The 27,461-nt window shown below is 39.9% G+C and overlaps 1 protein-coding gene and 1 long non-coding RNA gene across 2 annotated transcripts; one reads left to right on the top strand and one right to left on the bottom strand.

Moving 5' to 3' along the window:
* Positions 1–11,948: 11,948 nt before the first annotated feature.
* Positions 11,949–24,214, top strand: gpr184 (G protein-coupled receptor 184). The gene is made up of 2 exons (XM_015951483.3): positions 11,949–12,350; positions 21,897–24,214. The coding sequence occupies exon 2, from the start codon at positions 21,907–21,909 to the stop codon at positions 22,978–22,980; it is 1,074 nt and encodes a 357-aa protein (XP_015806969.1). The 5' UTR covers positions 11,949–12,350; positions 21,897–21,906; the 3' UTR covers positions 22,981–24,214.
* A 2,381-nt stretch (positions 24,215–26,595) lies between these two features.
* Positions 26,596–26,944, bottom strand: LOC139062513 (uncharacterized). The gene is made up of 3 exons (XR_011516053.1): positions 26,842–26,944; positions 26,703–26,760; positions 26,596–26,627 (listed from the first exon to the last, which is right to left on the bottom strand). It is a non-coding gene; the product is annotated as an uncharacterized lncRNA (long non-coding RNA).
* Between the last annotated feature and the right edge of the window lie 517 nt (positions 26,945–27,461).

Below are 27,461 nucleotides of genomic sequence, written 5' to 3'. Positions count from 1 at the left end.
CATGACATTCTTCTAAAAAAACGTAGTAAATAGGGCATAACAGGAACAGCCCTAAAATGGATAATGAGTTATTTACATGACAGGAAACAGTATGTTCAAATAAGCAACATCAAATCCAATCTGGATAATATTACTTGTGGAGTACCACAAGGGTCGGTACTAGGCCCTAAACTATTTATTATTTTTATAAATGATATTGTCTCTACATCTACTACCGGTATGTTAAAGTGTATTTTATTTGCAGACGACACAACTTTTTATTATTCAGGAGACAATATTGATCATACGATAGAAGTGATACAGAGTTGGAAAAAATCAAATTATGGTTCGATGGAAATAAGCTTTCATTGAACACAGATAAAACATATTTTATGATATTCAGTAATAGAAAGTTGAATATAAAAACATTAATAAAATTAGACGAACTCTGTATTAAAAGAGTAAAGGAAGTTAAATTTTTGGGAGTCACCATTGATGAGGATTTATCTTGGAAACCACATATATACTATGTCAAAACTAAAATAGCGAAATCAATTGCAATATTACACAGAGTGAAATGGTCTCTAGATGACAAATCCCTATATTTATTATACAATTCATTGATCATACCGTACTTGAAATTAGTTGAAATTTGGGGAATAACATATAAAACCTATACACATTCAGTTTTTATCCTACAAAAAAAGCTATAAGAATTATAACAAGAAGCAATTATAGAGATCCATCCAGCCAATTATTTATCAAATTAAAAACAATTAAATTAAAATTTTACGACCTAGTAGATTATACTATTTTGAAATTTATGTACAGTATAAAGTCGACAAAAAGCACCTTCCAACAAATTTAATCATAAGATTTATGGAAAGAAAGAGTAGTTATGATTTGAAAGGCAACAAAATATACACGATACCAAAACATAGGATAAATATAAAGGAACGTTGTGTATCAATATATGGAGTCAAAATGTGGAATAAATTAAGTACCAAAATCAAGAATACCAAAACAATATATACCTTTAATAAACATATTAAAAAATGAAATGCTTTGCTTATATGATGCTATGAAATAGAAGTATTTATGAAGAAGAGAGAATGAAAGGGAAAACACACATTGTATGTTCTACTTTGTTTCTTTTAGCTATTATTTTTTGTGCGTTTTATTTTGCATTATTTGTTTTCTCCTTTCATTATTATAAGAAGAAAAAATACATATTTGTTTTCTCTCCATTTTTTGCCAAAGCTCAATCAGTAAACCAGGTCAGACAGTTTTTTTTAACTATACTATCTTTGTTGTCATTTGTATTTATTTTGATTAAGGGGAACAGATAACATAAGTTTTGCTTTTCCTGTTCTTTTTTCATTTTTGTTGTCGTCAACCTGTTTTGTGTTTTGTTTTAAAGTTTGAATAAATGAAAAAAAATTTAAAAAAATAAACAAGATGACCACCTAAGATAATTGATAGTAGCAACGCATAAATGAACATAACTCAGTTTTGATGATACTGAGCTACATTTTAATGTGGTAGCTGCAACAGTTACCCATCTTGTAACGTTTTGCAATATCAGAAGATCCAACTCAAACAACCATCATTCCATTATTTCTCAACTCAAGTTGATCTTAACTCATTCACTACCTGATCGGTAAAGCCCTTCGCTGCCAGCGTTTCTCATCATTTTTACTGTTTTTTTAAGAGTCACAGAACGCTGCGCACTAGGATGATGTTGACGCCAAAACAACCAAAACAACCAAAACAAAGCGGAGACTCACCTCTTACATGAGGAAGAATTTGTGTGTTTTGAGCTTTATCCATTCTTTCACAATCAGTTGTTGATGATAGGCAGAAGCTTTTCCGGTTCGCGCCTCACTTTTTTTTTACAGCAGCGGCCCAAAACAATCTCCTAACACATGGATTTTCTGCTTCCTGATCATGTGATGTGTGCAGATGAAGATCGGCTTTAGAGCTGAGATGTTTGTTCTCACGGTGCGGGGGCTCGTTCTGACGCCCACACAGTAAAAAAAATGCAAATGACGACATTAGTCGTCAATGGCAGTGAACGAGTTCATTTGAACCTCTGAGAAGTGGTGGATAAGATGGATTCCTGCAAGTTTTTTTATATGCCTTTAATTTGTATTCATTTTTGTATGGCAGTGGAAGTAGATCACAATAATTACATAATTGAAGGCTTTACCTTGGTTAAATCCAACAATTCATTTGAGCACAAACTTGGACTTGTAGCTCAAAATTGTGACACTCCAAGCCAAGCAGTGTAAAAATTTCTTTGAATCAAAGCCTGATGTTGGTCCTCTAAACCTCTGAGCGAACATACACACACACACACTCACTCACTCACACACACACACACACACACACACACACACACACACACACACACACACACACACACACACACACACACACACACACACACACACACACACACACACACGCACGCACACACACACACACCAAACTGCGTGAGTTATTGATCACTGATAATGGAAACAATTCCATTTTGTGCGGGTTGGTTGAGAAGTTATCAGTTTTGAGAAGTCTGTGTGAAATAAAAAGGTATTTTCTTCACAATTCAATTGCCCATGCTCTCAAGAGGTTCTCAGAAGTGTCAAGAGTGCCATACAGTGAAAATGACTTGACAAGGAGCGTGCAGTAAATGGTAAATGCTCTGAACTTACACAAAACCTTTAACCTGAGTTTGGTGCTGAACGATGTTTCTCCTTCATCACAGAAAACCTTAGAGAGATTTACACATTTTTTTCCCCAGCAGACCAAACAAGTAACAGGTTTAAACTAGAGATCGTTATTCGATATTCTATGATTTTATTTTTGTTGTTTGCTTATTCATATTTAAGTAGCATTGATGACTTTTATTCAGCAATAGTGTATGGTGTTTTAGCACTATAGCTACATTCCCCCAGAGTCACTCTTTGATTTGAAAGCTGTTGCACTGAATTGCATCACATGGGCATCTATAAAACGCATGGACAAATCTTGGAGCAGCTCGTCAAGAGAGGTTTTATTTCACATGACATACTTGTCTACAGGAATACGGGTTGGCGAGCTTAAAGTAGAGGTTCTCCGACACAGACAAAAGATGTCAACAGAAGTGATTTGTTTGTCTGATTAGGAAGGTTAATTTCCTTCTTGAGATTTTCTTGCAGCTTTCACTGTTTGGAGCCCCTAGGGCAGATCCAGAATTCACTGGAAAGATAATATATCCTTGCTGGCCCGCGATATCTTTGAGATTCATCAGGATGAGCTTGATGGTGTCACTAGGGAGAGCAACGGCTTGGTTTTTGTTCTGAACTTGGTACATCTGCACCTCAGCTCTGAATGAGGGGAAAATGAATGGATGACTGAATTCAATGATCCTCCTCAGAAATCGTATTTGGTATGCCTTCGCCAAAGTAATTTGTTAAGGTTTAAGCCTGAAATGATCTTAAACTATTACCACTGTGAATGTTTGGGTGAGCCATTTTACACACTGAAGGGAAAAGAAATCAAGCCATACACATAAAAAATTCAATTTTTAACAGTTTCCATTAATCACATACTGTCCTTTCAGCTACCAAAAAGATATAAATAAAAAACAACCAAGTAAGCAATTAAAACTGAACATTTTGCAAACAAGTTAATTAGCTAAATAAAATATGAGCTCCATGAAGGGGCGGGCTGATCCTGAATCTTCCTCCCAGCCAGGATCTGAGTCCATTAGAGGTGAAGCTGAGTGTTTGCTCCTTTAGCCCATCTTCATCATATAATTGTAACTTGAATCAGCATCTACGGGATTCTAATGTTTCCGGACCATGGGTCCATGTGGTTTCTGAACTTAACAGAATTTCACTCAGAGGCAGGAAATGAGAGGAGTTGGTGGTTAATGGGTTTGCTGTTTTCCAGAAAAACGGTGGCCCTCCTAGGTCTGGAATGTAAACAATTTTGGAGATTTTCCTCTGCTGATGCTTCCTGAGATAATGAGCTCTAAAATGAAGGGTATCAAACAAATAATTCAGAAATTCTGTTAGCTCTGGAAATGTTTGGTCTGCAACCATGTAACGTGATCGGAAATTATCATTGCACTTCCCTTATTATTAGATGCCCAGTGGCCGGCAAAGTGGCCACCAAGTGCAATAAACGATTGGGCCAGCTGCAGAGTTTGCAGCTGCACTTAGGCATAATGCATTTTTAACTATAAATAGACAAACGTTGCAAAACACTTTACAAAATGACATAAAATTGCAGAGCAATATCAGTCATTGGATATATGCAAAACCCCCAAACAGCTGCTTTTAAACAAAATCTAAACATGAACATGTTAATTTAAGGGATTTTTGGAAATGTTCAGATTCAGATATTAGTTATGGTGCATGTGCCAAAAGAATTTCATTATTATTAAAACCCTAAGATGAGATTTGAGATTGGAGCATTTTTGCCTTATTGCTTAAAATGCTGTTCACAAACGGGCAAACAATACATTATTTGTAGAAAAAGTAGAATATTTCCATTGACTCTGAAATGTACAATACTGGAAAAACCACATCCAATCATTGTGAAAGACCCGTTCCTAATGATTGGATCATGATCCATCCATCAAACTGCCCTTTGACTCTTTCTCCTGCTTCTTTGCATAAGCAAAGCTAGAGCCAGGCTGCATGGTGTAACAGACGGAACGTTATGTTCAGTTTGCAAATTTCATTTAAGTATTTGTTTTACACTCTCTGTCTATAGTCTGGTTCTGCTTTCATTGGGAAATGTTTGTGATGGACCTGTTGTCTGTGAACTCAGCCAGTCCATTGTTGGCTGGCAGAGCAACACATGTGTGCGTCTGAGGAGGTTCGGGTTGAGCTCAGTTTAGAGGTGTTGTTCCTGAGGTTTTATCAGATTGTTGGTGAGCTTCTATAATTTAGAAATTAAGAATAAACCCATAAAAGCTTAGAACTACCTTGTTTCTGGTTATCTGTTACGGTAATGTAGGTGCATTATGTTAGGAATAATGACATAAAAGGTAATAGTACTTATGTTTGCTTAACGGTATGTGTTGTTTCCAGTGTTCCACCATTTTCTGAGACCATCAGATTCTGTGACTCTGGAGGGGAGCCAGAAGAAAGATGGATCTTAGAATAATTATTTTTCAAAATGCAGCCTGAATGGCTTTCTCCAAGAACGCACACACTACGTTTACACTGTAAAGTCACTGTAGATACAAGGAATTATGGGGATTGCAGGTCTTTGCACCAGGGCTGAAAAACCCATGCTCCAGGTCAGTAATAAAAATGTTGGAGAAAAGTCCAAATCAGTAAATCACAACGTGGTTTGCTTTACTTAGTAATTCTTAAAACACATCTAAATGTTTTTCTGTTCAACTTTTATTTGTTATTATTATAAGGGAGACTCAATAATTGCAACAGTTCTATTTTACATTTTGACTTATTAAATGCTGTATTTATTTAAAATGTTTCTGAATCCAAAAGTGTTCAAATGAAGGCCTGTGGGCTTCTTTGGTTTCTTGAAGATGTTTTGCTTCTCATCCAAGGAGAATTGTCAATTCTGACTGGAATATGGGAGAGTCAAGTTTGTAAACTGTAGCTGTTTTTTGTTGCTTAACGAGCAGTAACTACCTATGAGTACCCCTCCTCCCTACCTCCTGATGAGTCGTTGGAGTCGTTAGCTTCTATTGTGTGGGAATCATGTACTGATTAGATGCAGGGGTGTGTGACCTAGACTGAAATTGTTAGGGAAGTATTTATGAAGTATTACTAATCCAAAAAAGGAAGGGGAAAAAATCCCCACTAAACCAAAGCTCAGATCTTAGGAGGATATATACATTTTGTGCCAGCCTGAGGCATGAAGCTCCTTGGCTGACTCCCACTCCAGCTCTGACTATCATGTTGCAAAAAGTAAGCTAAGATCTGTATGATCTTTTTTTAAGGCAGTCGATGCACAGAGCAAGCACAAAATATTAAACTGTTAAACTGGGGCAGCAGTAGCTCAGCAGGTTGAGCGGGTTGTTCAGTAATCGGAAAGTTGCAGGTTCAATCCCAGCTCCGGACAGAGAATTCTGCTGTTGTGTCCTTGGGCAAGACATGTAACCCAGCTTTCCTGCTGGTGGTGGTCAGAGGGACTGGTGACACCCGTGCTCGGCAGCATCGCCTCTGTCAGTGTGCTCCAGGGAGCTGACAGAGGCACTACCTATTCCTCCCTTCATCACCATCAGTGTGTGAATGTGTGTGTGAATGGATGAATGATACACTGTAGTGTAAAGCACTTTGGAGTCCTTACTCTGAGAGGTGCTATACAAGTGCATTTATCATCAGTTATCAAAATCACCCTTGTGACTTCTTCTTCTATTGCTGGAAAAAAACTTGATTCTTACAATCAAATATTTAAATATTTATTTTAAACATCTTATATTAAAAATACTTTTGGGCAATAGTTGCATTGAAACCCCTTTCAGGAGAAGTTCCATTTCTGTGTTATTTTAGATTTAGTAAGCGCCATACAACATACTGTAAACCTAAAAAGCAGCTCAGACCAGTCTGACTGATTGTGAAACGTATGTTCTCACATATACCTCCTTCAGGCTGTTTCAATAGTTGTTGATACGTTAGAACGGAATTGCAGTTATGCTTACTGCAAAAATAGATATCATTCCAAAGAATCTGTTTTCACACAATCCCGCCTTCTTCAGTTCACAAACACAGAAAGTTGCAAAACATCTTTTAAAATTTTGAGCTTTTGCTAGGATGGGAGCTGCAACAGAATACAGAAAGCTACTGACCTAAGTTTTGGTTGGAAATAAGAGTGCAATTTTAAGATGTGAAAACACAGTTATGGTTTTTACTGTCGCTTTGAAACAGTGACAAAACTCAAGGTGATTTTTTATGCTATTATTAATAATCTGATGCTCAGCACTGGTTCCCCTCAGGGCTGTGTGCTAAGCCCCCTGCTGTTCACCATCTACACCCATGACTGCATTCATATTCATCGCTCTAATAAGATCATTAAGTTTGCAGATGACACCACTCTTGTAGGTCTTATCCATAACAACGATGATGCAGCATACAGAAATGAGGTTTGCCATTTATCAGAGTGGTGTGATGATCATAACCTCTCTCTTAACATCAAGAAGACCAAGGAGATGGTTATTGACATCCGAAGGAGTAAGGATGCCCCCTGCCCTCTCTGCATTAAAGGAGCTGAGGTGGAGAGAGTTCCCTCCTTTAAGTTTCTCGGGATTTACATCTCTGAGGATCTGTCATGGACAATCAATACCACTGCCTTGGTCAAAAAAGCACAACAGCGGCTGCACTTCCTGAGGGTCCTGAAGTGGAACAGGCTGCAGACCAACTTCTTGGTGTCTTTTTATCGAGCAGTCATTGAGAGCGTGATGACTTACGCTATCCCTGTGTGGTACGCGGGATGCACATGATAAAAACAGATACCAGAGGGTCATTAGAGTGGCGGAAAAGGTGATTGGATGCACCCTTCCCTCCTTGGACACTATCGCCCTGCAGAGGTGTCTCACTAGAGCAAGGACCATCTCCAGGGACATTTACCACCCAAACCACTACCTTTTTGCCATGCTGCCCTCTGGGAAAAGGTTCAGATCCCTCAGCTGCAGGACCGACAGACTGAGGAAGAGTTTCTTTCCCTGGGCTGTTAGAACCCTGAATGGACAGAAAAATCAACTCTATTGATATTATTTATTGTATTTTGTAATGTTTTTGTTTTTATTGCATGGTGCATATTGTACTTGTTTTAGCTATTTTTCTTAGTATTTTTAGTGGATGCCTAATGTGGAGCTCTAGGAAATTTAGTTGAATGGACCATCATTTAATGACAATAAAGGATATCTATCTATCTATCTATCTATCTATCTATCTATCTATCTATCTATCTATCTATCTATCTATCTATCTATCTATCTATCTATCTATCTATCTATCTATCTATCTATCTATCTATCTATCTATCTATCTATCTATCTATCTATCTATCTATCTATCTATCTATCTATCTATCTATCATCTGTCTATCTATCTATCTATCTATCTATCAAAAGCTGCTAAAGGTTTAAAATATTTTATTTATGTTTAGGTTCAGCATAAACCAGTATGGAGATGGACGAAAAGAAATTCATAAGAAACATGATGTGGTCGGTTGGTAAAGTAAGAAGCTTGTACAGAACCTGTCTGATTTAGTAAACTCAGATTACAGGAAGTTCACCTGGAACATGGAACAAGGTGAAGTACCTCACCAAAGAAACATTGGTGACATTTTACAATAATTGCCCCTTTAATGTTACTTAGTGCATTATTAAGTATTTACAAACAAAGAATCTTGGTAACACTTTATAATAAGGCACGCAAAATTGTGCTTTGTTATTAGGAAACGACTGAGGGGATAATGAGTAATGAATCAGGGAAGAATAGGTAGTTAACCAGTAGTTATTGGTGAAAACACTCATCAGTCTTTTGTCAGGGACTAATAGGTAGTTAATTAATACTTACTGGTAAACATCTAGCAGTCCTGTTCAGAGACTAATATAGTAATCTAATTGTGCTTCGTTACTAGGGAACAACTTAGGGAGTAATGAGTAATGAAGCAGGGAAGAATAGGTAGTGGTAGTGTTTTTACTTGTTCATTTCAAAGTTTATAAATGTAAAAGTTAAGTTTTGAAAAGTTTTTTGTGTACTTTTCTGATTATTTAAAAAAGTACCTTAAACATTGAACATTTTGTTAGTGATTGATTTGAGCCAGGTAACACTGTAACCTGCAGGATTTTGGTCACCCATCTCTGGAATATTACCACACAGAAGATGAAAGAAAAAGATATGTAAATAAGCTCAATGTATTTATGGTAAATGGCCATGTAAAAACATATAAGCAATTGTTAAGTACCTAGTAAGTACAGATTAATTCCTCAGTAGGTTCTTGGGAGGAGGCTTCACTTGCTGTCATCTCAAGATGGACGGATGCCGACAATGGACGATGAAGTGACAGACAAGTGAAATCAAGATGAAACAGGGATGTTAAATCACCGTGAAGTTGCAAATTATCTGCATCCTTCATGAAGTCTACAAAAGAGAGCCTACAGGCACTACATTCATCTGGGATTCATTCCTTATTGCTTTCATAGATAACTACCTATTAGTCCCTGAAAAAGACTGCTGGATGTTTACCAGTAAGTATGGGTTAACTACCTATTCTTCCCTGCTTGATTACTCATTACCCCCAAGTCGTTCCCAAGCAACAAAGCACAATTTTACGTATTTTATTGTAAAGTGTTTCCAGGATCCCCTTATTAATGTTACCAATATTGTTAACTATTATGTGTCCTTAAGTTTAGGACAAGGGGCTGATTTGGGGGGTGGGGGTGTTCTGCGTAGTAATGCATTACTTAATATTAACATTGATGTTAAGCAGTTGTTAATACTTTAATACTTTATTAATGCTTCATAATGCACTAAGTAATGTTAATAAAGGGACCCTTGTTGTAAAGTGTTACCAAACATCATTCAAAATGTTATAGAGTCAGAGAAGACTTAACTATAAAAGTTCATTTTTTTATTTTAATCGTATTTTATTTTTTCACAATCACAGTAAGTTTTTGCAGATTTTACAACATGTTGCATTGATTGTGTTGATCTTGTAAACAAGTGTCTTGCTCTCACATCTTCTTTGTACAAAAATCTAAATGTGTTGTCCCTCTCACAAAAATGTGTCACTCTGCTTTGGAGAGTAGGATGTTCCAAAGCTAGCTTAAAGGTCCATTATTTTCTCCTCTTTACCAGAAGTGAGGCGCATTTTTGCATTTAGACACATAAAACCTTCAGTTGCTCATAGCTCAAGAGTCCTTTAGGCACAACTATTTTACACAGCATATATTTGTTTAAAAAGGTCTGCTTGGATTTAGCAGCTGTGTGATAACCACGGTGTTCCTAATGAGCCACTGACAGCAACTTTAACATTTCTGTTGATCTTTTAATGCATATATTTTTTTGCTTAAAAAATAAGGCAGGAGCATGCTTGCTGAAATTATAATGTAGTTTTGTTGGATTCACTCATGTTTTCTTTAGCAACTCTCCAGTTTCATAACTTCGCTGGTAAAAAAGATTCTCAGAAACATCCTCGCCTCCCCTTTTCCCTCATTGCTGATTTAGGTATGTTTTCTGCTTACTGGGAAATATAGAGTTGTAGCTGGAATGAGTGTTGATGCCACTTCTGCATGAATAATTTACAGGATCTTCTATAAACATAACAAGAGCTGTGCAAGAACTGTTCTTGCACTTCTCTGATCAAACACAAGGTTTGTAGACACTGCATGAAGATTTTACGATTGGTTTTTCATAAAGGAGAATGCAATTGGTGTAAATATGATGTGGAACAGAGAAGTGTATGTGGGGTGATTTGTGGGTGTCTTACAGTTTATTTCTGGCTTTTCTGTGACCCAGAAAGAAGGAAGTCAGGGTAAGAAAAAATATTTTACTTACACATTCTGTTATCATTGTTATGGCCACCAGCCTGGTCACTTTGGATGCAGGAGCCAGGATCACCCAGCCCTGGTGATCAGCCTGACACCTCTCCTCCTCCTCCTCTCTTCCAGGCTGCTGAGGAGCACAGCTGAGATGAATCTCTCTGACGACCCACACCTGGGATAAAAAGGCTGTGCCTTCAGCAGTCTGGGAGGCAGCACACTAGGGGGTTCTGCCGTCTTCCAGGCCTTACGCTCTGTTTTATACCCCTTTTGTGTGTTTTAGAAGATCTATGTGATCTTTTTGGGTTCATTTACTGATTTTAAGGTCAACATTGTAGTTTACCGAGTTTGGGATTTTAAAACACCTTCTGTTTCGGTAAAACTTTTAACAAAGTTTTAACCAGGTGTTTTAATGTTAAGTCGTCCTTTAAATGTTAACCTTGATTTTTGTTAGTCTTGCTGGAGGCTACACTAGGCATTATTTTAATAATGCTCTCCATCTGTTTGTTCGATTGTTTTTAAAACCTTTTATGGCAATTAAACCAACTAAAAATCCACTATCACATTTCTTATGCTACCCCCTCCTTCGCATTTTAACAACACATGGCAGGGACATAACAATCATCAACAGGGTTTTTGTAGTTAGGTTTATGTCTCTTGGGTTGTTGGTTGGTGGAGATTTCTGGAATACAGAAGACAGTGGAGGAAAAGGCTTGATGGTGGTGGTGGTGGTGGGGGGGGATGGGGGGGGGGGGTGTCCAGATGGATTCCAAAGAAGAAGAAAAGATCTTTTCTATAGTGCCACTCAAGATAAAAATCACGAGGTGTTTCACAAAACAAAAAATGTGAAATATAAAAAAGGAGAGAGAGAGAGAGAGAGAGAGAGAGAGAGAGGGGTATCCTGAGGAAGGTGGAATAGAGCAGAACAAGTAGAGGGTAATGAAGATCACACAGAAGCCAGCCTGAACAGGTGAGTTTTCAGCTGCTTTTTAAAGGAGACTACTGAGTCCACTGATCTCAGGCTCAGGTGGAGAGAGTTCCAGAGTCTGGGGGTCACAGCAGCAAATGATCACCTTTGGTCTTTGAGGAAGATGCTACAGCTCTTCCAGGAAATGACTGAGTCAAGAAGTTGTGATGAGAGATGAGAAGTAACTTTTAACATAAAGTCACCAAGTTCAGGAGTTAATCTATGATCAGAGAAACAATGTGGGTTTGTAGTTGCTTAGAATTAAGATCTGTTGACTTGATATGGACCCATGGGGCTTGATTACTACAAGATAACAGCCAATCAAACACAGGAACCAAGGTGCTCTGGATCTTAAATGCGCAGGCGGGTAGCTTAAGGTGTGTTAGCTCACACGAGGAAGGTCCCACCTTCTAGAGAGCTGCTGCAAAGGAAAAAGAGAAACCATCTCAAACAGAAACGCTTCAGGATCATGACAAGTATAGAGTTACACAATTTTACCTCATGAACTTCCTGTCATGCATGTGCAATGCAAAATGTTCCTCCTCCTTGTTTTACAGAGTGTTTCACCCCCTCTGCACAACCGTCACTGACGTTTAAGCTGTGGCTGCTTGGGGGAAGCAGAGCAAAATGATCAGGCAGAGAACGAGGAGAACCCTTGCCCTCTGAAATTATTGTTCTGGTTAATAATTAAGGAACCAACTAATTTGAGAGGACAAAATGAAACTGTAATGGTTCGACTAAACGGCAGAGGCTTTGAGCGGTGATTTCTTTTGTTTGGATTGTGTTTCGGATCTGTCTGGGCTAAAGCTGAAGCATTTGTGGAATGTGTCTAAAACTCTTTTGCCGCGGGACATCTTTCTGCAACAAACAGGACACGCTTCTGGCCAAAAACAGGTGAGATCTTTGTCTGACTAAACTTGTAAACATGAGATATTTGGAGAAGACTCAAGAGTTCAGACTCGGATAGTTAAAGAGTGAGGTAGCAGGGTGTTGGCTCTTTCACACAGATCATTTTATGATCCTTTCTAGCAAACCCATTACACTTGACACTGTATGAGTGGGATATCAGCATAAACATCTTTAGCTCTCCACTTGTGGACTTGTTACCATGCTTCAGAGTACAAGAGAAGGTTCTCTTACGAGTAAAAGTTTGGAAATCTGTTGTTGAAACATGACTTATTTTAAATACCTGCTCGGGCTTATAAAACATAAAACACATTTTCAATTGAAGGAGATGAAACGACACATCCCCAACTCTTCAGAAAACAAGTCTCTAAAGTGCAAATTTGTTCCAAAATGCTAAAAAATAAAGCAAACCTCAAAAGCAAACACATCACTGGCTCTGTTCGATGAGTAAACTAAATTAATTGTGAACCAGTTTAAATTCGACCAAATCTTTAAACTATGTTGAAGGTCAGCTGCACGTGGAAAGGACAGAACAAGTTGTAACAAACAAATATTTTTCCTAGGAAGAAGGGAAATACCCAAATGTGTCAAGTCATAGCATCCAGACAGACAACTACTACAAAATGAAACATCAGCTCTACTGGTAAAAGTTTCCCGTGTTACTATTACTGTGGTTCCCCACTGGGAATATTCAATGAAATCTTCATCAATTTTTTTTTACATGAAAAGAGTTCCTGAAAACCTTTGATATTTGTGTCCCAAGTTAGATATTTTTGAAAGATAGAACAATGCACTACATGTGTCACAGCTTTGTCTCTAGTGGTAGTGATCTCTCACAAGAGACTGAAATCAGAAGGACAGAAATTCCTTTCATTGCAGTTTATTTAAATAGCGCCAAATCAGACTTTAGAAGAACCCTCCAATATCCTGCAGTTGGTCTCAGTCTTGTTCCTCAATGCTCTCACATTCTGCTTCATTATCAGAATAATTACTGTGGTATTACTACACTGACTTGTGCAAATGGAAAAGAAAACATGAAAAAGAAAAAAATATATATAATTTTGTTTATTTTTAATTTTATTGAGTAATTTTATTTTTATTTTTGGGGCAAAATTCCCAAAAGTTTTTACCTCGAGGTTTAATCAGACACCTTGCTTAGAAAATATAAAATAAATATTTGGCAGAATTGATCAGAAATGAACAGAAACTTATTAGGAATCATTATGAAACTGCAAAAACATAACAAACACATCTGCAAATATTCTGAAATATTAAGAAATTAGCTTATCTTGTGATTGAACGGGCCAAATGCCTAGATCAGGGGTGTCAAACTCAAATTTACAATGGGCCAAAATGAAAAAGTGGAACGAAGTTGCGGGCCAAACTCAATATATTTTTAAAAGTGACGGCAAATGTGCACATTTTCCTGTAATTGCAGATATGAATGGTTGAACTTTTTCATTTGGAAACAAACTTATTTTTGCATTAACACTGAATGTGGAATAGCCAAATTACACACACGATTTTAAATAAAGCACACATCAGTGGTATTCGCTACTTATGTCTTAATTTATTTAAATATTTTATTCCTTAAAATCTGTATATATTCAGCATTTCTTCTTATTTTTTATCTTTAGAATCTTGTAAGTGTTTCTATTTTATTCCATCCTTCCTTTCTTTTTAAAACACAGAAAAGGTTTACTTACCTGCAACGTTTCGCTCACGGCTGCAAACTATCAGGCTGACGCCGATGGCGGCATCACTTCCTTCGTTTATCCGCTGGCAGCAGAGGACGTTGTTGCCATCTGCTGCCCGCTCTCCCCTCTCCGATGACGCAGTCCCATGTGCGATCCAACGAGTAAACTCCATCGTCTCTGTTCATGGTCTCACATCCACGTCTCCTTATCTTGATAGCTTCTTTTATCCGTCTTTTGTATTTCTGTTGTTCGGTGTTTTTGATCCTTGTATTGTCCCCTAAATGAAGGAAGTGACGCCACCATCGGCGTCAGCCTGATGATGTTTGCAGCCGCAAACGAAACGTTGCAGGTAAAAACCTTTTCTGTGTTTTAAAAAGTAATGAAAGATGGAATTTGAAACTGAACACAGCAAGAACACACCAACGATGTTTCTATTTTATGTTTTTCTGTTTATTCTTTATTTTTTACTCTCCTTTGTTGCTCCTGTAATGAATTAGCCTAGTGAACTAGACCAAATTCTTGCTTTGCAAAGTTTGGTCTAGGAACGCTCCACTGGAACCTCTGCAGCCCCTAACAGCATTCTAGCTGGCCAGTCACAGCTCTCTAGAGGGGTTTCAAACACATAAAGAGCTGTGATTGGTCCATACTGGTGGGCCAATCATAGTGCTCTATCTGCTTAGTGAACAAATCAGAGCTTTATCGGCTTTGTGGGCCGATCATGGCACTCTACATGCCTGGTGGGTGGGATGATGCAACAGAGTGAAACAAGATGGCGACAGCTCGTTTGAAACGGCTTTTACATCAATTTTGGACTATTAGAAGTTGTTCTTCATTAGAATCAGGAGCAGAGTGATGTATTTAAGTGCTTTTTTTGTAGAAAAAATTATGTGTTTTCTCCTTCTTCAACTGTGGACCAGCTCATTTACTGATAGCTGTTGCGGTGAATATGTCACATTCATTGCCCAGTAGCAGGCGGAGATCATTTGAAAGACAACGGTAGAACCCGCCCCACAACCGAGAGCCGTCAATGGAGCGTTGCCAGACTAAATAATACATTAAGACATTTATTTAGTCTGGCTTGCCAGGCTAGTAATGAATGTTATTGCTGCTGTGACGCCAAGCTTTCCCCACTGACATACAATAAAGGGATTTTCTATTTTATTCCTATTCTATTCTTCTATCTGTAATCTTTCATGTTTTAAAGTAGGTGAAATCTTTTTTCACAGGCCAACAACATAAATAAAAAAATATTAATTCTCTTAAATAAAATGCAATATCTCACCCAGTAACGTTCATGGTTTGGAGCAGAAAAGGTTAATAAAAGCAAAATAATTCAATCCCAGTTTTCTCCACTCTGATTTTCTGTGATGCTCACCTGTTCCAGCAAGACCTGCATCTGTGGGGTTGGGCTCTGAGTTGAGGAAGGAGTTCATCAGTGGGAAACAGTTGCTCAGGTTTGTGCTGCTGGACATGGAGAGCATCTGGACCATACAGTTGTGTCGGGGAGGGGGATCAAAGCCGCAGCAGTCACAGAGTCATACTGACTTGAGCGTGTATCTAAACTGGAGTTAAATCATCTCGGTCTAGAAGTTGGTCGGTGTGCTTCTATGTCAGCAGCAAACAGATTACTGAGCTGTTAAAATCAATTTCAATTCAATTCAAATCAATTCAAAGATACTTTATTAATCCCAGAGGGAAATTAGATTTTCAGTACACCCAAGTCTGAGATCAGACATACATACATACATAGACACATGACAAGAATTGATGACTGTGGTCATTCGCAACTCGAGTCGCACTACCTTAATAGAGATCGGAGGGTTTATATGAGGATTGAGTCAGGTGGAGGAAAAAAAGGCACTTCAGAGTTACCCTCCACCGGGAGGGCAGCTTTGCTATGCAAAAAACACCTCAGACAGAAATGCAACAGACTTCAGACATTACACAACATAAGTGTCCACTAGGTGGGGAGGTAGGGTTGGGGACTGTCCTCACATCAGTGCATGCAGCCGCAATGAGCAGCACTCGTCACCTCTGTTTGGACAGGGGAGGGAGGTAATTGGGTTAGAGAGCACAGTGACTCCTGGAAACGGTTCCACAACCTTCACCGGTCTCAGTCCCGCCCAGGCTGGGATAGGGAGACAGAGTTGCCATGGCGACGGCAGCATTCCACATTTCTTCTGAGGGGGAGTAATCACTTCAGCCTCACAGGCTCAAGGGCACCAGATTCAGATAAGAACTTGTTTTGGGGCCAGTCAGAGATAATTTCCTCTCTGTCTTAAAGTTCTGTTGGTCCTCAACCTCTCTAAATCCAATAATGGCGTAAATTAATCTATCCCAATCCGTGCTGTCCCGTCAACTCTCTCTTTGATCGAATCCACCTTCTGTGCCAGAGCCTAAATCTCAGCCAAAGTTCCAAGCTTATGACTCATCTTGACAATTATATGAGTTTGCGCGGTGTAATCCATCCCTGAGCTCTGGGATTGAGCCAATATTCCTCAAAAGCTCGTTAATTTTCTGGTAAGTCAGGCAACCGCTCAGGCTAAACAGCAAGAAACCTGACACCAACACCACGAATATCCAGACGTCTTCAGAATCCTCTACAGACAGTTGAGAGAGGCAGATTGGTTCCACTGTTTCCAGGAGTCCATGATATGCCCAGCTGGCTCTGTCCCAGAGGGGCACCCGGGAGCCCCTTCTCCCGTTCTCATAGTTGAAAAAAGCTTGTCAATCGCGTTGAGAGACCAACTGACCAGGTCCATTTTTAATAATTTCCAGTTTCCAGAAAAAATGCAGAAGCGCCGTACACCCAAAGACAGACAAAGAGCCTTGGGATAAGATAGAGAGGAGAGGAGGAAAAAAGCGTCTGTACTCTCCAAGAGCCGGAAGAAGAAGATTTCTGGGCTTCAAAGTCAGCTAATTGCTGAGTAAACTCAGTGTTGAGTAAGAGGAGTGTTTTCAGTTTGTCCTAGGCAGAGGAGGTAACGCTGCAGACGCTGATGCTAGTAGCATGGATGCTAATGACTGTAAAGACATATCAGTTTTTCTCCTTGAAGCATCAACATGTTCCATCTTTGTTGAAACACCCTTCCTTCTGCATCAATCTTTCACTTCCTGGACATTTTGGGTAATGTGGGGACAGTTATTTTCACTTGTTGCATTAATTAAACACGAAAGTGGATACACTGCGACCTAGTGGCGAGTCACTGCACTGGGAACACAATCGACAAGCATTATGGGAAATGAGGTTTATAGTCAATGTGCGCTTTGAAGCGGCATAGACTTATTTGAAGACACTTGAATCTCTCACGTGGGCCACATGAAATGATGTGGCGGGCCACATCTGGCCCGCGGGCCTTGTATCTGACGCATGTTGCCTAGATCAATAAAATGCTCAGGCAGTGACAATTTCTTATGTAACTTTGAACATGTAAATTGTCAAAAGACAATCAGAAGTGTGTGGTTTTCAGGAAATGTTTTATTGGTTAAATATTTTCTAAGTTAGAGGTTGTTTTTACGAACATAGAATTAAGTATACCCACACAAACCTATATGCACTCCTGTAAATCCCCATAATAAGTCACTAAACAGGTTCTGAGTCTGGATGTCTTTCCCATTATTGAATTGCCATAATGTTAATTGCATTAGATGTTTCCTGGGCCCATAAACACACTAGGACCCAGCCAAATGGACAGCCAGAGCAGTAAAGATTTTTTTTCTGCTCAAACCTAAAATTCAAACCCTAAAATTTTGCCTTTCAGAAAACAAGGGGACAAACTCTAGCTTTTAGGAGAAAATAAATATCCACCGTTGACGTGCTTCAGGAAACCTGCACCACCAACGGACCAGTGACGCTTTTGATTTTGTTCAAGCAGTAGTTTGGGGGCTTTCCGGTGACATTTGCAGAGCAGAGAATCAGTCAACACAGTAATGCAGAAGATGTGTGTGACGAACAGGTGAAGGCAACATTTATAGAAATTTGAAGAACTGGTTCTTCTGATGCATCGACTAAATCAGGAAGACAAATTATTAATATAATGTGTGAAGTTCAACATTTACCAATCTTCTCAACTTCTAGTCCGCATACCGTAAATCCTCTAATACGGGCCGCTATTCAATTAAAGGCCGGGTCTCCAATTTTGGCCGGTGTCTGAGTCGGCGGAGGTGAATAATGGCCGGTCTCTTATTGTGGCCAGGTGGAATGTGGTAACAAGCAAGTACGGGGGGCGGTTGTGTCATCGTCTCAGTTTTGATTTGCCAGTGATAGACCGCGAGGGTAACTTTAACCGTGCGGAGACGAAGAGGAGGCGAAAATTTGATATCAAGTTCAAAGAGAACGTGCGCTGCAGAACACTGGGGAGCAATAGGGGTTGTATGAACTAGTCGACTTCACTATAGTGACTTTTTATGCCTGTCGTCGACTAGTCGCTGTCACGTGATAATGACCGGCAAGATGCAGCCCTCGGAAAAGACAGCAGCCTGCTGTCAGCAGGTGACAGACTCCTGCGGGGGGGGGGGGGGGGCAACGCGCTCTGCCAGAGCGTTGGTACTGACACGCGATCGTTCATGTCGGTTCATTTCCTTTAATGTTTTCTGTCTTTTATTTGCGCCTGATGTGTTTCGCTGCTGTGGAGCGGGGTGCATCACCTTGTCCTCCGACGCACTGATCACTGATGCGGCCGCCAAGCAGGGAGCACTCCGCTGTTTTTGTGGTCGGTAGATCTGCCTCCTGAGCACGGCCACAGTAACAATCAGGTGTTGTCAAATTATTTAACACGCAATCGTTCATGTCGGTTCATTTCCTTTGATGTTTTCTGTCTTTTATTTGCGCCTGATGCGTTTCGCTGTGGAGCGGGGCGCATCAACTTGTCCTCCGGTGACGCACTGATCACTGATGCGGCCGGCAAGCAGCGAGCACTCCGCTGTTTTTGCGGTCGGTAGATCTTTTAGAACTGCAGTTCAAATGTAACTCATAAGGTGAATATGAACCCAGGTAGCAGTTTCTCTTTAGGATTGAGAGGAGATGCAGGAAGATAATAAACAGACAGGACAGAAAAATAGTCAAATAAAAACAAGTTAGTTGTTGTACCTGCTGGTTGCAACAAACAGACACCATTGAAGGTAATCAGAAGTGAGGAACAGAAAAGGAAATAATTATTTTAATATTTAGAGCAGCAGGAACACTGAGAGGCTGCAGGCGCATCAGTGAGTTTGCGGCCGCTGCACAGGGGGAGGGGGCTGAAGCAGAAACTACAGTTGTTAAAAGAAATGTGTTTAACTTTGAAAATGTGGGCGCAATTTTAATTGTCAAAAACTCCAGTGAACCATTAGTTCATTTTGCTCAAATAGAAATAGAGGCCTGCCTCTAATTCTGACCCTCCTACCAATAAAGGCCTGGAGCTTGATGAGCTTGAGTCAAATACAGGCCCGGGCCTGTATTAGAGGATTTACGGTAAGCACTTCCATCGCTCTTGGCTGTCACTTTAGAGTAAAGCTGAACTCTGAACTAAACTTGTCAGCATAAATTTAAATATGCAGTGGAATCTGATTGGTTTGTTTTGTCTTATTTCAGAAATATGATGAAGACTGGATTAATTACTGCAGCTCAGAATTCTCAGACAACCATGTAGAGCCAGTTATGTTGTAAACAACAGTGACCTAGAATACTAGAATCAGCTTAGAAAGCTGAATATGCGTAAATATTTTATGTTCAATTGCAACAATCTGTCAGAGACAGTGTTTGCTCTCTGATTATTTGCAGTTTGGGGAAAGAAAGTGGATTGCTGCAATCCAAAAAGATAAATCGATGATTACATTCTTTACCTCTTTCAAATCACAAAAAGAAAGAAATAGTGTTGTTTATGTTATGGTGCATTGATATTTCAGCAGAAATTTGATCTAAGGCGATAGCTGTATTTTCAAAGAACCTCATAATTTTCCTTCTAAAAATGTGAAATAATTAAAAGTAAAAAGATGAACTCATCAAAGGGAAATCTTAATGAAGCTCTGTAGTTTCTGAGACTGGAGTTGTCACATTTCAGTATTCCCCTTTAGTATTGGCCCCACTCAGTCTAGCTGTTAGCCATGTATCCAGTTTGTTTCTCCTAACTGAAGTAATTCTTAGAACTTCCTGCAACAGATAAAAATGTTCTTAAAATTTCCATCAAAACCCACTTCATTAGATGTGAAATGTTTATTGTTTCAGTTTCCATGAAACCATTTGATTTACAAAAGGAAACTTCTCGCACGGCATGTCCAGACAGCACTAGAAACAGTCATTAAAAAACATCTATGATGCTCCTCTTCTGAGATGAAGAAGTCTGCAGAGGTGGGCTGAAAACAGCAGGCTTAGTCATTATTATTAATTAAATGCACACACCACGGTTCTGACTGGCTAACACAACGTGTTCAGCTATGTTGCAAAGTCACTTTCATCAAGACACTCTCTGCTCTCTCTCCTCGCTGCAAAAATAACACCCCAAAACCTACCTATGGGTGGGCATGAGCCAGGATGGGCGAGGCCATGAAGGCAAGTTCACAGTGTGACAGATATGTGAGGATTTTCAAATTCTAGCATTTCACTGTCTGTTTTCTGTCAGAAGCTAATGCAGGAGATTGGTGTGGGAGACTATTTTCATGTTCAGCCTGAATGAAAAACTCAGAGTGACTCAGTGTTTTCCCTGTTCCAACACACCCGATTTCAATCAGCAGGGGATTAACTGGCTTCTGCAGAGCCTGATGAGTTGCTGAACAAGTGAATCCACTGTGAAGGAACAGGGAAACATTAAAAAGATGCAGGATACTGGCCTTTGAGCACTGGAGTTGTCCACCCCTGGCATAGCTCATCTGCACTAGCATGTGTGAATGAATGCATGACTAATTGTGCTGTGAAGCACCTTGGGGGGGGTTTTGGAAAACCCTAAAGCCAGGCGTACACTGTGCGACTTTTTCACTTTTTTGAGCCGATTTTACGCTCGTGCGAGAATCCATGAGATCGGGGCGAGTTTTGCGCCGAGCGTCGTGTAGTGTACAGGGGGTTACGAGAGGCGATTAACACCACATGACCAGCTACCGATCAGCAATCGTGAGCTCGCACAAACTTCTGCCGTGTTTGAAATTTTGCTGGTCCCTCGTGAGGGTATCGCACTGTTGAAGTGGCGCTGCGAGCAGCTGCGACCCAAAAGGTATCAGAACCGCTCACGGCGCATGCGCAATCATGCATCAACATCGCTCGCCCGCTATTTCCCTAATAACACACGTTGTTCGTTTTTGTTTCTACACGTTTTTTACTCACAAAGATTGTCAAGAAAGCGTGTTTGTCGTGTTCATGTCAAATTAAACTGATCACAAAACACAGATTTACTTTCTTTATTTTGTTTTCCTCATCCAACCCCCATAAATCCCTGTGTGTCCTCCTGCAGCACTCCCGAAGGACAATAGGTAAAACAACACAAAAAAGTCTGACGTGTTGTGTAAAAACTATATTTTTAGCATATTTTTAGGTCCGACGTGTTGCTACCAGACGTACAGTGTGAGCAGTCAGGTCACATCCGAGAACTGGGTCGTGCAGTGTGAGCACATGACTCGTGAGATCTGCTCTGCGAGGAAGTCGTACAGTTTGAGCTGAAGCTGAGTGCTACGAGTGAACAAGTCACACAGTGTCCGCCCAGCTTTAGAGGGTGCTATACAAATACAGGCCATTTACCTATTGGTGTTCACTTTAATCTGGTCATAAAGTCTGAAGCCCTGGAATTGTCCTACGAGTGTCACAACAACAAAAAACTCAGCATCAAAAGAATGATCAAGAAGAAAGCCAATGTATTTTTTTATCTTGCAGGTGAACATCTATGACGGAAGCGAACAGAGTACCTGAGGACATGATGAACACCACATCTGTACACCAGAACACCACGCTGGCACAGGCAACCACAAGCCAAGCTGACTGTGTGCAGATTGGACTGAACCCCATCAGCGACTTCCTGATGGGTGTTTACATCCTGGCATTTGTCTTCGGTTTGACTGTCAACATGCTGACTCTGTACCCAATTTTGCATCAAGTAAAGCAGCAAAATATTTTGGGAATCTTCCTGCTCTCACTGTCTGTATCTGATTTGCTTTTCATCTTCACCATGCCCCTTTGGATAAATTATTACAACCAGGACCACAAATGGAACCTTGGTGCCATGTCCTGCAAAGTAGCAGGCTTCTTCTACTACTCCAACATGTATGTTAGCATCTACCTGCTGTGTTGCATCTCAGTGGACCGCTGCCTGGTGGTCTGTTACCCGCTGCGTTTCAAGTCCCACCGTACACATCGCTACGCCTGGGTCCTGTGTGCCATTGTTTATGTGACTGTTATGGTATTGCACGTAATAATTTTAAGCTTCGGCAAAAGTGTTGATGAAACCAGTGGCCGTTGCTATGAGACGTACCCCATGGAGAAAACGGTGGCCATCTTTAATATGGTCAGAGTGGGTTTGGGCTTCATGCTCCCACTCCTGGTGTTAGCGGTAAGCTACTGGAAGGTGCTGGCCACCGTGGGTCGAAGTCCCAGCCTGAAAACACAGGTGAAAAAGAAAGTTCGTCTCCTTTCTTTTGGGGTGATCGGTATCTTCTCCATTTGCTTTGCTCCATATCACATTATCTTGTTTATACGTTCCCTCGTCTTCTTCAGTAATGACAACCATTCGCCTGAAGGGCCGTACTGCAAGTTTGAACAAAATATACACTTCTTCTTCTCAGTCACACTGGCACTTTCTAGTCTGAACAGCATGGTGGACCCGGTGTTGTATGTCCTGGTCAGTAATGGAGTAAAAGATAAAATGAGCAAGTGCTGGGGACGGACTAAACACACAGTTTCAAATGAAAGCTCTCAGGGTGTCTTTAGAAGAGAAAGTCCTAATGACAAAGGTCTGATATGAAAATACATGTGGAATCTTATGTGCATGAGTACATGTTGGGTAATTTTATCAATCCAAGATTACCTTAGGGAAAGTTTAAAGCACAGGGGGTTATAGTAATCAATCGATCAGCACCGATACCAATAATAAACAATCAATTTAGACTTTGCAAAGTGGAGAGGAAACATACACACCAGACAAGGGTTGCAGTTCACTCTCCTCAGACTGACGCCTTCCGAAAGCATTTATTAAGCACACACAAAGATTAACGCACACACATTTTGACATTCCTTAGACTCTCAGGTGGGAAAGCTGTAAAAGGGAGTCTAAACTTTCTCCAGGTGCACATTAAAACAAACAAAGCTATTTCTAGACTTTCTCAAGGGAGTTTTACTGATAAAGGTCGGTTCCAAGGCAAGGTCATCCTCCTCGTAAAACCCACTCCTCCCTGTAAGACCTACTGGAGCCTGGTATCTATCAACAGGATGAACAGGATGAAGCTACGTTTAATAAGACACCAGATGTTTAACAGTCAGGACATTACTATTTGTTCAATAATAATAATATCAGTTTTTATCTAACAGTACATATATCCAGAATTATGTATGTTACTATTGTATTTTACTAATACTCATGTATTTAGCTTGAGAAAGTGCAGAGTTCAGTTATTAGGGGGGCTGGAAACAATCTTCCTCTCACAGTATTTACTTTGTCTTTCTGTGCCAATGAAACTTCTCAAAGATCTCAAAGAACTCTTTTTGTTTCCTTGCCAACCTCTCACTCATGTCCTCATTATCTGACCCATGTGGTCCTCAGTGGAGTCATGGGGAGCTGGTGCCTATTTCCAGCAGTCACCAGGCAAGAGATGAGAGACACCCTGGACAGGTCTCCAGTCCATCACGGGACCAAACAAAGACAAAGAACCAGTCACACACCAAGGGACAGTTTAAAGTTCCCTATGCATGTTTTTGGTCTGTGAGAGGAAACAAGAGCACCCAGAAAAAGCCCTCACATGCATGGGGAAAACATGCAAACTCCGTGCAGAAAGGCCACACCTGAGGCTGTCTAGCTGTGAGTGCTATCGTCAGAGACACTTGGCTTTTTATTGTATAAAACCACAATATGTGTCATGAATGAAACTTACTGTGCAGTAAATTTAAGAGCATGTCATTTTTACGTTCAGTTACAGCACAATCATGTTTAAATGCTAGTGAAACAAACCTGAGCTGAAACAAAATAAAACCGTTTGAAAAGGTGCTGTGATTAGCGGTTGTGTAGTTTGTGCAAATGGTGTCAAAAATTTTTTCACACCATGGTGTGAAAAAGGATAAGTCCATATGGTCAGGCACTTAGCCATCATCTTTGCACGTAAAGGTAATAATGCCTCCAGCACAGCTGTGTGCTGCACATTTGTCAGGTAGGCGAGAAGTGTTGTCAATCCTATCTGAGTGTGAGATCATTTATTACAATAGTTTATAGAAAGACAAAGAATCAACACCGCTCTAATTTTTTTTTCTTTCAGGGACTTTTTACCACCTCACCAATAGAACACTTGGTAGATAACCAGCACAAACCTCACTCAGGCCTGCGTTCAAACCACATGTGAACTTCACTTTCCATGTAAACTGAGGTTTTAAATGCAAATGCTTTGATTTTGTCTGATTGTTACAACACGCCTCCTAAAACTTCCACAGTTTGTTTTACGGAACTTACCTTTTGTATGTGTGAAACTATTATTGTGACTTTTTAAAATAAAAAAAGGAAAAATCGACTGGAACACATGTGGTAACAAAACTGCGAAGAATTAGGCTGAAGGAATAATTAATTCAAATTATTCAATTTAAGTCTAACAAATAATCAATGGTTGTTCAAAATCCAGTTCCAAAAACAAGGAGGCAGGCAGGTAGGAACTTCCTAAAAGTCAAAAACAACTAAGGACAGCAGAAAAAAAGACAAAATTGGTGAGGTATAAAGTGATTTAACAGTAATGATTAGGCTGGAGGAAAACAAGATTCAATCAAAGTTGTGGAAAACTGAAAAAAACATTTTTAATGATTATTCCTGATTATAATCCATCACTCTGAGTTTTTCATGCAGGCTGAGCATGAAAATGTTCTTCTACATCTATCTCCTACATTAGCTTCTGATAGAAAATAGACTGTGAAACTCTAGGATTTAAAAATCCTCACAGGTCTATGTCACAGGTGAATTTGGATTCATGGCCCCACCCATCTTGGCTCATGACGGGGACGGCTGTTGTTGTTTTAGTGATCGGGAATCAGCACTGGACGTCTCAGCTAGTTTAAAGAGCAGGTCAAGTGTGCCTCAGAGTCCTTCTCCACCCACGTATCAATTTTAAAAACTGCAACATTAGTAGGCGTTGCCTGGCGGACCGAGAGTGCGGAGCCGCAGCAGTGACGAAGACGATGGGTAACGAGACGAAGCTAGCTTTTTTTCACTCTGAGCAGTCATTAGAAGTGGAGGACGTTTCTCCCCCTCCTTACCCAGACACTCTAGAAGAAAGGGACCAAGTCTATTTGGAGTAGGCAAGCGGACCTGAGCCTTATTGTTTTGAGCTTGTGAGTTGCCTGAAACTACCGGAACTGACCCAACAGAACCAGCTCTGAATGGTGAGTAGCCGTTAGCCATAGCATTAGATTAGCTGCAGGGTTTGGCTCCACGGCCCTAGAGAGCTAGTATTAGGCATGTTTTAGAGATTTATCTGCTTCAACACACTTGGTTTTAATCAGCAACAAATAGCTGAGCTGCTTAACAGCTAATCTAACCTGTTAAAGCAGGAAAACCACTGAAACTGGATAGCAGCTCTCCAGGAGCCCTGGGCTCAAGTTACAGTCTGCTGCAGAGAAAATTATTCTGTAATGTGTTCATTTATGTTACACAATCCCAAACAGCCCACTAAAACTGCCCTGATTTCATTATTTATTTACTGATACCAGCTGCTCTCTTGGTCGCAGGTGATCCACTGGTGTCTGCAGGTGGTCTCTGCTGGTGTCGTCAGGATCAGGAGCTTCCAGAAGAATGTGCCTTTCAGTTACTCTTTCCCCTTATTTGTTATATTAAATAAATCTCAATTTATATATTTCCTATTTTTGTTCATGTCCATAAATACTTAAACATGCTTGAAATTAAAACGAGCTTTTAACAGTGAGGTGCTAGTTTAATTCATCACAATAGAGCTAGTTAAACATGCACCAATGTGATAATTCAATTAAAGTAATTTCTAAATATCCAATAAAATATAAAAACTGGAATCAAAATGAGACATTTGGCTGCACAAAATCTTGTCAAACACAATTTTTATTTTAATAATTGTGGGCAGACAGGAGACAGCTGATGGAGGTTCTCAGTCATCGAAGGATGGCTGAAGGCTTTCCAGGAACAGGAGATGTGGTGTTGTCTCTTCTCTCTCTATTCTGCCAGATGAGCTGATAGGTTATAGGTGTGTGAGGACATCCTCATGCTGTCATAACCAGATGACAGAGTTATCAGGTGATCAGCCAGGCTAATGATGAGATGCAGAAAGAAAACAAGTCCAGGACAGAGTACAATGATAACACTAATATGTGGTGCTGCTCACCTTATGTGCTCTTATAGAGTATTAACGTGTGCCTGCCTCATGGCGTAGAGTCCATATTTTGCTGAGTGTCCTGCAATAATGCAGGTTATTAGTTAATTTACTTTTGATAGCAAAGAACAAAATATTTAATGTAAAAGTTATTTACCAGGTGAATCAGCTCACACGTCACCACCAAGTGTCACAGGACCAGAATCAGTAGCCTCCTTCATGATGTCATGATGCAATCACATACTTATTTAATTGTTAATATCTTAAAAATTCTGAAATGTTTAAATTTTTTTTACCTTGAACAGTTCACTGAGCTTGCACTGTCACTGAGGTGGAAGCTGGAATCAACAGCAGACGCCTCACATCTTGGTTTTTTCAGGGGTGTGGATGCTGCTCTGGGACTTTCTGGAAGATGAATTTCCGTCATGGTCCCTGTGTCACAAGACACACTGCGGCTGGGAGCTCTAAACTGGGTGGCTATGTAAAAAACAAAGAAGCAGCAGATTTATAAATGTTTAAAAGAGCATAAAATCATGTGTAACAATAATCTGTAAAACAAATTAAAACTAGAAGGTGATAATAAAATGTTTACATAGACGATTATTAAAATAATTCACCGCCTTCTACGCCGGTAAGGCTTCACGTCAGCCTGGACAAGTGCATTCTTGCAGACTACTAAATCAGTCTGACAGCGAATGTCTTGGGTAGATTTAGCCTGAAAAAAATTCAATTCAATTCAATTCAAGTTTATTTATATAGCGCCAAATCACGACAAGAGTCATCTCAAGGCACTTCACATAATAAACATTCCAATTCACAGTTCATTAAGCCAATCAGAAATAATGTTTCCTATATAAGGAACCCAGCAAATTGCATCAAGTCACTGATGAGTGTCAGTGACTATACAGCAATACTC

This window comes from Nothobranchius furzeri, chromosome 13 (assembly GCF_043380555.1).
Source record: "Nothobranchius furzeri strain GRZ-AD chromosome 13, NfurGRZ-RIMD1, whole genome shotgun sequence".
Classification (NCBI taxonomy): Eukaryota; Metazoa; Chordata; class Actinopteri; order Cyprinodontiformes; family Nothobranchiidae; genus Nothobranchius; species Nothobranchius furzeri.
This window is presented reverse-complemented; position numbering and strand designations above follow the sequence as displayed.

Bases quoted from the DNA above. Each gene is read 5' to 3' on its own strand.
- gpr184 (XM_015951483.3), top strand. From the start codon at position 21,907: ATGACGGAAGCGAACAGAGTACCTGAGGACATGATGAACACCACATCT.